General features: G+C 36.5%; 1 protein-coding gene across 1 annotated transcript in view; it reads left to right on the top strand.

Annotated features, from left to right (window-relative positions):
- The window catches only part of LOC124251581 (membrane cofactor protein-like), a 40,212-nt gene extending 27,988 nt beyond the window's left edge, over positions 1–12,224 (top strand). Inside the window, exons 7-9 of the mRNA XM_046684473.1 lie at positions 858–943; positions 2,019–2,072; positions 12,138–12,224. Of these exons, the coding sequence (XP_046540429.1) occupies positions 858–943; positions 2,019–2,065 (133 nt within the window). The 3' untranslated portion in view covers positions 2,066–2,072; positions 12,138–12,224. The remainder of the gene's footprint in view (positions 1–857; positions 944–2,018; positions 2,073–12,137) is intronic.
- Positions 12,225–12,698: the final 474 nt, after the last annotated feature.

The following is a 12,698-nucleotide window of genomic DNA, read 5'->3' as shown; positions in this document are numbered from 1 at the left end:
TTCCTATAAAAAAAAAATCTTGGAATATCGAGTTAATACTTATAGAGAGAGGCTCTGCTAGGCACTTTGAGGAATACCAAAAGTTTAAGACAGAGACTCTTCTCAAAGAAGTTGTAGCCTTCTGGAAAAACACAATATATCTAGAGAGGTGTCAAAGCCAAATAGTAAATGAGAAGTACCAAATAGACAGAATTGCTCATGATTACTACAATGAGAGTCCGGAAGGAGGAGAGGGAGCTGTGAATTTAAGTCACCAGAGAAGATTTCATCCAGGAGAATTCCTGACCTGTTCCTAGAAAGACATTCTGATCTAAAGCAGGTGAAGAGGAGCCAAAACCTACATGGCCCTCACTGTGTGCCAGATGCTAACTCATCTAAGCCTCAGAACAGCCCCATGAGGTAGGTGCTATATCCGCTCTTCATCGATGAGGAAGCTGAGCCAGAGAAGCATTAGGGGACTCGCCCAAGCTCCAATACAAGTCCCTCATGGAGCTGGGACTGGCATCCAGGCAGCAAGCTCCAGGGCCTGTTCTCTCTCCTCAGTCACTGTCCTTCCTGAGCAGAATGGCATGAGTGAGGACGTAGAAATGTGCGTGTGATGTGATTGCCAGAGAGAGAAAAGAGGCCAGACCGACGGGTATGACATATTTCTTTAGACATTTTTGCTCTTGGCCAATGCGTGTTCAAATGCAGAAACGCTTTAGTCAAATTGCAGATTTTATTAGCAGTTTGTTATATTAGAAACTTTTTCTCAAACTGCAGTAGTGCAGAAAAACAACCATATAAACATTTTCTTCATTATTATTTGCATCTTGTTGACTGGTAAAGAACACTGTAACTTTTTCTTTCTCTTTTAGTTATAACTTAATTGGAACTAAAATTCTGTATTGTGAACTTGATGGAGAAAATGTGAATTGGAGTGACAATCCCCCACTATGTCAAGGTAACTTAACTGTGTTCTCTCTGTAGAATTTTGACCAGCAGTTCTCACACTTTTTGCCCTGAGAACCCCTTACTTTTTTAAATTAACAAAGACCCTAATGAGCTTAGCTTTATGTGACTTATATCCTGACATTCATTATATTGGAATTAAAACTGAGACTTTTTAAATAATTGTTTATTTTAAGAACAGCAAGGTCAATACATGGTAACATATTCACCATGTTTTTGTGAAAAATCAATTTTCCAAAAGAAATAGTGAGAATAGTGGCATTGTTTTACGTTATCGCAAATGTCTTCCATATATTTCTTAAAAAATGACATCTAGGGGCTGGCCCCGTGGCCGAGTGGTTAAGTTCGCGCGCTCCGCTGCAGGCGGCCCAGTGTTTCGTTGGTTCGAATCCTGGGCGCGGACGTGGCACTGCTCATCAGACCACGCTGAGGCAGCGTCCCACATGCCACAACTAGAAGGACCCACAACGAAGAATATACAACTATGTACCGGGGGGCTTTGGGGAGAAAAAGGAAAAAAATAAAATCTTTAAAAAAAAAAAAAATGACATCTAGATTCTGTCTGTTGTGTTATCACACGCAATTTGTACCCTCTGGAAAAGTTCACCATACACTCATAAGGATGAAAGTGAAAAAAGACAATAGTATCTTGGTATTGTAAACTACCGATTTAGCAAATGTATCTGTTTATAAATTAGAAAGTCTGTATCAAGTAGCACTGAGTTTTATTTTTGATCACAAGTATATTTTCTCATTAAATTGTCAGCTTCTCTTATGATGAGAACAAAACGTAGCATGGCCTTACACATAAATGTACCACAGAATTGTCACAGCAAATGTTACTGGACAGGAAGAAGACTACTGATGACATTAAGTATAATCTTACAATATTTTGTGATACTACTTTTAATGAGAAGCTTTAATATAGTTTATATAAGGAAAATGAAGTTATTATGGTTTTTATACAAGACCAGAAAATCAAACCTATGAATTTGTCTTTAAACCTCTTTTTATTCTTTTTTTTTTTTTTTTTTTTTACTTTTTTTTATTTCCTTTTTTTTTTCTAGGACATCTCGGTCCTCCCGATGAATCACAACCACCTAAAGACATGTAAACTTCAGGTATTATTTTGGTTACTAATGACCCTGCATTGTGAGACCCTAGACTTCTACATGAAAATATCATACTTCAATATTCTGCAGTTAGAAAAGTAACAATGTGTCACAAATCAGTGATAATTGGCATTTGTAGTTATGTTAATAGTGAGGAAACCATGACAAATGAAATCACTCATATGTGTAAACACATGCAAATCATACATTTCTTAAGAGGTGCCCCAAATTAGCATTCCTAGATAGGCCAGGTAATTTTCTCAAATGCTATGGTTATATGTTAGTTAAAATATATAAAACACAACTTGCTTTCCATGTGATAGTGTTATTTTGTGATGGCAACTTTCAGGGAAATTTTCTTTCTATCCATACCTTGTATACACAAGCCTTAAAATACTACAAGTTGGGTTAGTTTTTTTCTCTAACAGGCTAGTGTAGCACACTTTAATGTAGGCTCACATAGTTCACACAATTTGTTTTAAAGAAAATAATGAAATATAGTTGTGACAGTTAAATGAAATACAAAGATGTCTTGATAAGTACATGAAGAAAAATATTTATTACAGTTATTTACATTAGACGAGGTTAGTAAGGTTAATCTTTTTATAAAATGCACTGTAGGCGTCTTACATTTGCCCTCTGAACACTGTGGTCAAACTGTCATTGTGCCAGTAACTCCAGTGCCATCTTAAGATGTGAAACACTTGACCATGTTTTCTGAAATGGAAAGCGCAGAGTTAAACAGGACATTTTATGCTTTGACTTATGGAAATTTAATAGAAGTACTGGCAGTTTAGAAGCAGTGGTACTCCTGACAAACATTGCTGTGAGTTACGGTTTGTGGTATTATTCATTGCTCTCTGCATAGTTAGCACATGGCCACTTAAGTGCATGTTTGTTTCTATGCACAGTTTTTATCCTTGTGCCTGATGTTTCATTTACATTCTCAGAATTTCCTGGCTAATTTGCACTATGTCTTAACCTTTTTGTCAGGGTGGAGAATAGGAGGGGTCGATGATAAGATAAAGTATTATTTGTGAAGACTCTGCCAATAGCATCTGTGTGATCTATTAATGGAACTTTTTATTAATGACTTATTCCACAGACTCACTTTTGGGGAAAAAAGTATAAATTAACTTCCTAACAATATCATAAGAAATTATAGAATGAGTACTGAACTAAACTGACTAGTTTTAAAACAATTTTCCTCTAATCTAGTGAATTCTGATTGTTCTGGTAACCTTTACTAAATAACCTGGTGTGGTGGCTACAGCACAAAACAATGAAAAGTGAGGGTCCTGTGACGAGTCTCACAAGTTGGACCTGAACCTGGAATCTGATTAGAAGGGTTGTGTGATCAAAATGACCTGGATGCTCCAGCAGTCACCCTAAAACTAGATGGATAGACTTTTCCTTTGCTGTAGTTTTTAGATGATGGGACCAGAATGAAAATGCACCTGCTATTTGGAGGCCCAAATGTGCTCACTTATCTTCAAACTGTCTTCGTTTTTTCTCAGATGGACTAAACATTGCTCTGATGCTCCCAAACTTTGATAGTACTTGAATCAAAATATTACTGTGAAGAAGTGCACTATTTTCTTAATGACTTTTCAGTTTCCATAGTTTTTATTCCTTCCAATAAGTAAACCAGTCTAGAAACCTGAGCTTTTATGTGATATACTACCTCGTATAGATGACTATATATTCTTTTATATTCTATATGTCCACTTAGTAACAAACCCTAAATAATCACATATTTTTTCAATTTCCTTTGTTCAATTATTGGTGGTTTTTTCTACCATTCCTGTTCTAAACATAATATTCCTGATGGCTTTTGTTTGGACATATACTCCAGTAGAGTAATGTCCCCTCATCCTTTCATCAAACTACATAGCTTTCTCTACCTTCTAGCAGCTGAGAATCAAAAGTGAGGAAATAATTGCATAATAATTATGCATAATGTTTTCATTTTAAGTACAGGGAGAAAAAAATGTCCTTTTACAGAAACCAAAATACATTTTACTTAGTTTTGTAAATGTATTCAATGTCAACTTGTAAATAACTCTGTAAAAGTATTTATATATTTCCCTTAACCAGAATATTATTAGCATATGAAAGAGAAACCAACAAAAAAATCCTCAGATTTTGAAAAATTATTCCTCATACTGCCTTAAACGCTTTGACCCCATCCACCTTCTGTCTTTGAATGAAATGAATTGGAAGTGTTCTTCTACTTGTGCTAAAATATGTGTCTACATAGCTGGGAAGAGAGGGAGATGTGTATCCCACCACTTACAATGTGAGGTGCTACCCTAGGTTACAATCAAGAGTTTGGAGTGATGTCAGCAACATGGTGGAGTTAGCTATTCCCTTCATCTCTCTTCCTTTGAACTACAATTAAGTGGACATTCATTGACCAATAGAGGATACCCACACAGCACAACAGAGTGCCTGAGAGACCCACGCAGCTATATATCTGAAAGTGGATGGACTAGACCTCTGGGATGTAGTGGAGATAGGTGAGCACTCCTCAGCCCTTCCATGGCAGCCCTGTGTGCACACATGAATGCTTTCCCAGCTGGGAGCACACATAGTGCCACTGTCATCCTGCGAGTGGGAACTCACCTTGGCATTACTGTAAGAAGAGGCAGAGGCAGCCCTGAGCACTCACACCAACATTTTCCCAGCTGGCAGGAGAGCCCACCATGCCACTGAAATCTCAATGAATGGCCCAGGCTTGGACCCCATGAAGAAGTCCCACCCACCAAGCACTGCAGCTGGTGTGACCTTAAGAAGAAGCAGTGGCAGATCTACATGCATGTGCGAGTGCTTTCTTGGTGGGCAGGAGCACCCATAGTACTGCTGCAGCCCCAGAAGTGGGAACACACCTCAGTGCAAATGTAAGAAGTGGCCCCAGCCCTGAGCCTGTGCATGAATGCTTTCCCAGCTAGTAGGACCACCCACCATATCCCACAACTTCCAGCAGACAGGGTGGGATCAGAAATTCAGCTCCTGCCTCCCCTCAGTGGTAGCAGATGGAGCTGTGAACTGATACTATCACAAATGCACCAGCAAAGCATTAGTTCATCAAACACCATAAGAAACTACAGCAACAATTCAGAGCAGAAAGAAAATGACAAGTCCCCAGAATCCAACCCTGAAGTCACAGGAATTCATAATCTAAATTGTAGTGAATTCAAAATAGCTGTCATAATGAAACTCAACAAGTTACAAGAAAACTCAGAAAGACAGTTCAATGAGCTCAGGAATAAAATTAATGAGAAGAAGGAATACTTCACCAAGAGATTGAAACTATTAAAAAAAAAAGTTAAAACTATTTAAAAAACTATTTAAAAACTATTAAATATAAATTCTGGATATGAGGAACACAAAGAGATAAAAATAATCTAGAATCCTTAAAATATAGAGCTGACATTGTGAAGGAAAGAATTAGTGATTTAGAGGATAGAAATATAGAAATGCTTCAGGTGGAGGAGGAGAGAGAGCTAAGATTTCAAATAAATAAAGCAATTCTTTGAGAAATATCTGACTTAATTAGGACAAGCAATATAAGGATTATAGGTATTCCAGAGGGAGAAGAAGGGGGAAAAGGAGCAGAGAGTTGTTCAAAGAAATAAAAGCTGAGAACTTCCTAAACCTGGGGAAGGAACTGGACTTACAAGTACATGAAGATGATAGAACTCCTAAATACGTCAATGATAAAAGACCTTCAAGGCATATAATAGTAAAACTGGCAAAAGTGAATGACAAAAAAAAATATATTAAGGGCAGCAAGGCAGAAGAACATAACCTAAAAAGGATCCCCTATCAGGCTTTCAGCAGATTTCTCAGCAGAAATCTCACAGGCTAGGAGAGAATGGAAAGATATATTCAAAATACTGAAAGACAAAAACTTTCAGCCAAGAATACTCTATCCAGTGAAACTATCCTTCAGATACAAAAGAGGAGTAAAAGCTTTCCCACATAGACAAAAGTTGAGGGAGTCCATCACCACTAGACCTCCCCTATAAGAAATGATCAAGGATGCCCTCATTCCTGACACAAAAAGGCAAAGGTATACAAAGCTTTGAGCAAAGGGATAAATAGACAGACAAATCAGAAAACTGTGGCTCTCTTTCAGAACAGAGTAGCAAATACTTAATTATAACTTAAAGGATAAAGGGAAAGAAAGCATCAAAAGTAACTAAAAACACTTCAACGTAGTCACAAACTCACAACACAAAACAGAATAATTTGTGACAACAATAACTCAGAAGGGGAAGAGAAAAGGGCTGGAACCTGCTTAGGCTAATGGAGGTAAAAGAGTATCAGAAAACGGTCTATTTCATCTATGAGATCTTTTATACAAACCTCACAGTAACCAGTAAAGAAAAAAATCAGAGCAGAGCCACAATATGTAAAAAATGACAAAACCACCACAGAAAACCACCAAAATGAAATGGCAGTCAGAAATATAAAGGAAGAGAAACAATGGAAATATAGAACAACCGGAAAACAAGAGCTAAAATGGCAGTCTTAAGCCTTCATATATCAATAATTACTCTAAATGTAAATGGAATGAATTCTCCTTTCAAAAGACATAGAGTAGCTGGATGGATTAAAAAACAAAACCCAACAATATGCTCCCTCCAGGAAACACAGCTCTAAATACAAACATAGGCTCAGGGTGAAGGGATGGAAGATGATACTCCAAGCAAATGGCAAACAAAAGAAGGCAGGTGTTGCCATACTTATATTAGACAAAGCAGACTTCAAGATGAAAAAGCCAATGACAGACAAAGAGGGACAGTATATAATGATAAAAGGGACTTTCCACCAAGAGGACATAACACTTAGGAATATATATGCACCTAATACAGGAGCACCAAAGTATGTAAAGCAATTGTTAACACACCTAAGGGAGAAAGTAACAGCAACACAATAATAGTAGGGCACCTTAACACCCCACTTACATCAATGGGTAGATCAGACAGAAAGTCAACAAGGAAATAGTGGATTTAAGTGAAACACTTGATCAGATGGACTTAATAGATGTTTAGAGAGCATTCCATCATAAAACAGCAGAATACACATTCTTCTCAAGTGCCCATGGAACATTCTCAAAGATAGACCATATACTGGGAAAGAGGCAAGCCTCAATAAATTTAAGAAGATTGAAATCATATCAACCTCCTTTTTTCTGACCACGATGCTATGAAACTAGAAAACTACAAGAAAAAAGCTGGGAAAGCAACAAATATGTGGAGACTAAACAACATGCTACTGAACAACCATTGGATCAATGAAGAAATCAAAGGAGAAATTAAAAAGCACCTGGAGACAAATGAAAATAAGAAGACAACATACCACCTCTTATGGGATGCATTAAAAGCAGCTAAAAGAGGGAAATTTATAGCAATACAGGCCCACCTCAACAAACAAAAAAATCTCAAATAAGTAATCTTAAACTACACCTAACAGAACTAGAAAAAGAACAAACAAAGCTCAAAGTCAGCAGAAGGATGGAAATAATAAAGATCAGAGCATAAGTAAATGAAATAGAGGCTACAAAAACAGTAGATATGATCAAGGAAACTAAGAGTTGGTTCTTTGAGAAGATAAACAAAATTGACAGACCCTTAGTGAGATTCAAAGAAAAAAAGAGAGAAGGCTCAAATAAATAAAATTAGAAATGAAAGAGGAGAAATTATAATGGACACCACAGAAATACAGAGGATTATAAAAGAAATCTATGAAAAACTATATGTCAATAAATTGGAAAATTTAGAAGAAATGGATAAATTCTTAGACTCATACAACCTCCCAAAACTGAATCAAGAAGAAATAGAGAATCTGAATAGACCAATCACAAGTAAAGAGATTAAAACAGGGATCAAAAACCTCCCAAAAAATAAAAGTCCAGGACCAGATGGCTTTTCTGGAGAATTCTACCAAACATTTGACAAAGATTTAATACCTATCTTTCTCAAACTATTCCAAAACATTGAAGAAGATGGAACACTTGTTAAACAATTCTATGAGGCCAGCATTACCCTGATACCAAAACCAGGCAAGGACAGCACAAAGAAGGAAAATTATAAGCCAATATTGCTGATGAACACAGAAGCAAAAATCCTCAACAAAATACTGGCAAACTGAATATAGTAATACATTAAAACCAGACACCATGATCAAGTGGGATTTATACTAGGGGTGTGGGGGTGGTTCAGCATCCACAAATCAAGCAATGTGATACACCACATTAACAAAATGAGGAAGAAAAGCCACATGATCATCATTCATCTCAATAGATGCAGAGAAAACATTTGACAGATCCAACATCCATTTATAATAAAAAAAAAAACTCTGAATAAAATGGGTATAGAAAGAAAGTACCTCAACATAATAAAGGCCATATATGACAAACCCACAGCCAGGATCATACTTAACAGTGAAAAACTGAAAGCCATCCCTCTGAGAACAGGAACAAAACAAGGGTGCCCACTCTTGCCACTGCTATACAATATAGTCCTGAAGGTTTTGGCCAGAGCAATTAGGCAAGAAAAAGAAATAAAAGGAATCCAAATTGGAAAGGAAGAAATGAAACTCTTGCTGTTTGCAGATGACATGCTTCTATACAGAGAAAACCCTAAAGAATCCACCAGAAAACTTTTAGAAATAATCAACTACAGCAAAGTTGCAGGGTACAAAATCAACTTACAAAAATCAGTTCCATTTCCATATAGTAATAACAAACTAGCTGAAAGAGACATCAAGAATACAATCCCATTTACAATCACAACAAAAAGAAAAAAATATCTAGGAATAAATTTAACCAAAGAGGTGAAAGACCTATACACTGAAAACAATAAGACATTATTGAAAGAAACTGAAGGAGATATAAAGAAATGGAAAGATATTCCATGCTCATGAATTGGAAGAATAAACATCGTTAAAATGTCCATATTGCCTAAATCAATCTACAGATTCAGTGCAAACCCAATCAGAATCCCAATGACATTCTTCATGGAAATAGAACAAAGAATCCTAAAATTTATATGGAACAATAAAAGACCTCAAGTAGCCAAAGCAATCCTGAGAAAAAAGAACAAAGCTGGAGCATCACTATCCCTGGCTTCAAAATATGCTACAATGCATCAATAATCAAAATAGCATGACAGTGGCACAAAAAAGGACACAGATCAATGGAACAGAATTGAAAGCCCAGAAATAAAACCACACAAATAGCCAAGAACATACCAAGAGAAAGGAAAGTTTCTTCAATAAACGGTGTTGCGAAAACTGGACAGTCACATGCAAAAGAATGAAAGTAGACGATTGTCTTGTACCATACATAAAAATTAACTCAAAATAGATTAAAGACTTGAATGTAAGACCTGAAACTGTAAAACTCCTAGAAGACAATATAGGCAATACACTCGTTGACATTGGTCTTAGCAGCATTTTTTCAAATACCATGTCTACTCAGGCAAAGGAAACAAAAGAAAAAATTAAGAAATAGGACTGCCTCAGACTGAAAAGCTTCTGCAAGGCAAAGGAACCCATGAAAAAATGAAAAGATAGACCACCAACTGGGAGAAATCATATATCCAACAAGGGATTAATTTCCAAAATATATAAAGAACTCACACAACTCAACAACAAAAAACCAAACAATTCGAACAAAAAATAGGCAGAGGATATGAACAGATGTTTTCCCCAAGAATATATACAGATGGCCAACAGGCACATGGAAAGATGTTCAACATCTCTAATTATTAGGGAAATGCAAATCAAAACTACAATGAGATATCACCTTATGTGTATCAGAATGGCTATAACTACCAAGACAAAATTTACAAATGTTGGAGAGGTTGTGAAGAAAAGGAAACCCTCATCCACTGCTGGTGGGAATGCAAACTGGTGCAGCCACTATGGAAAACAGGATGGAGAGTTCTCAAAAGATTAAAAATAGAAATCCCATACAATCCAGCTATCCCACTACTGGATATTTATCCAAAGAACTGAAATCAACAATCCAAAGATATATATGCACCCCTAGGTTCATTGCAGTATTATTCACAATAGCCAAGACATGGAAGCAACCCAAGTGCCCATCAACAGATGAATGGATAAAGAAGGTGTGGTATATATACACAATGAAATACTATTCAGCCATGAAAAAAGACAGAATCATCCCATTTGCAACAACATGGATGGGCCTTGAGGGTATGACGTTAAGTGAAATAAGCCACACAGAGATAAATACTGCATGATTTCACACATGTGTGGAAGATAAACAATCACATGGATAAAGAGAACAGATTAGTGGTTACCAGAGGGGAAGGGGGCTGGGGGGCGGTGAAAGGGGTAAGGGACACATAGGTATGCTAACAGATAAAAATTAGACTACTGGTGGTGAGCACGATGCAGTCTATACAGAAACTGATAAACAATAATGTACACCTGAAATTACACAATGTTATAAACCATTATGATCGCAATAAAATAATTGAAAATAAATCTTAAAAAATAAAAAAAGAATTACAGAACAGATTCTGCAAAGGCCAACAGGAAGGGCAACTTCTTGGTAAAAGCCAAGCAGTGTCTTTGATCGCAGGGGCAAAGGGAAAGACAGAACATACCAACTAGAGTGACAGTCTGGGCCCACCAGCCCTGTGTGTCTGCCTGGGCTCTTTGCATTTCCTTTGAGGCTAAAGCCAAACGGGAAAGTCATTTTCACACTGTCGTGAGCTTCAAGGTGTCTGTAAAGATTTGAAGTTAATTAAATGAATGCTGACGTTAATATAAAATAACTGTAATTAGTAATTCAGTTTCAGATTTTTACCATTTTCAAATAGCTTTGTCTCATCAAATATTTCTCTAAGTTTATATTAATGCTTAATTATCTTTCTCATAGAAAGATAGTCCAATAGACTTCTGTTTTAAAGAAAAGGATTCCACTACTACAGAAAAAAAAATATATTGACTTTGAAAACTAGAAAAATATGGTCTTGGAGAAATACTGATACGCCTAATTATTACGTCACTCACCACAGTATTCCTTAAAAATCGCCATATTGCAAGAATAGTGCTGTGACAGTGGTGGTTCATAATGATGGGTCCCCCACAAAGAGAAACAAAGTACCCGAAAGTAACCTGGTTGGCTCTTACATTGGTAGGCATCCCTGAAGTGTCTGCTGTGGCAAGCATAACTGACTGGTCCAAATTTAGTTTTAGTCTCTTAGAGTCAATTTACTAAGGCAGGGACCAGAATCACATTTTCCAGTGCAACAGTCAATAGCCACGTGGGGCTACTGAGGACTTCAGAAGTAGCCGGTTCCGAGGAAGGTGTGCTGGAGGTGCAAAATACACTCCAGATTTCAAAGACTTAGTACAAAAAAATGTAAAAATAAATGCCAAATCTTAATATTTTGACTGTATTGGGCTAAGTGAAGTATATTAAAATTATTTTTTCCTGTTTCTTTTACTTTTTTAAATGTGGCTTCTAGAAAACTTAAAATTACCTATGTGATTGGCATTATATTTCTCTGGACAGCACTGGACCAGAATAACAGATTTTAGAAAGATAACTGTTGTTACAGTAAAAGAGTGACAGAAACTTCAGTTATTTAGGAGAATCTCTTACTGGAGCACAGGATTTCCTTGACAGTCAGGGGTAAATGAGGCGTCATTGAACTTGAACACTGTGGGAATGGTTACATTTTTAAAAGTTCCATCTTAGAGCCAGATTTAAAATTGTGATATTAGGAAAACAGTCTTTCCCATTGGCCCTAAATTAAAATGAGGAAATATTTAATAGTACTTTATACATTACGGCTCTATTGCTTATTTTGGAGAGAATAAAAAATACAGGGATAGAAGAAATGTTTCCACAGTGAGACTAGTTGACCATTTTTAAATTAAAAGAATCATTTTTCATAGTTCAGGGGCTCTTAATGCTATAAATACAGGGGTTTTTTAATTATCCATTTTCTAAATGGGCTTCTGGAATTGAATTTCTGTACTAAATTCTAGTTATCTCTGATGCTATCTTTTTACCTTGCCTTATAGGGAAACAGAGGAGAGTGCCGCATACAGCACTTACCAGAATAAGTCAACCACACCAGTAAAGCAGACACATTAAACAGTCTTGACAAACCAGTGCCTCAGTTTATCTTTTGGTTCTCTTGAATTCTCATGATCTATGGTAAATTCATGTAAGTACTATGGTAAAAAGTATGGGGGTTCCTCAAAAAATTAAAAATAGAACTACCATATGATCCAGCAATTCCACATCCACTTGGGTATTCCAATTCCACTTGGGTATTGTCCAAAGGAAACTAAACCACTGTGTGGACGAGATTTCTGCAGCTCCCTGTTTATTGCAGCACTATTTACAAGAACCAGACATGGAAACAGCATGTGTCCATTGACAGATGAGTAGATAAAGACAGTGTGGTGTGTATATCTGTATATGCAAGGGAATACTATTCAGCCATTAAAAAGGAGGAAATCCTGTTATTTGTGACGACATGGATGGACTTCACATAATCCCTGGTAGTAATAAGATGAGGAAATGATTTTTTTTAAAAAAACTCCAAATTTAGAGAAATATGGTTCAAAATGAAATTA

Source organism: Equus quagga, chromosome 13 (assembly GCF_021613505.1).
Source record: "Equus quagga isolate Etosha38 chromosome 13, UCLA_HA_Equagga_1.0, whole genome shotgun sequence".
Taxonomy (NCBI): domain Eukaryota; kingdom Metazoa; phylum Chordata; class Mammalia; order Perissodactyla; family Equidae; genus Equus; species Equus quagga.
Note: the sequence above shows the minus strand (reverse complement) of the source record. Positions and strands in the feature narration are given on the sequence as shown.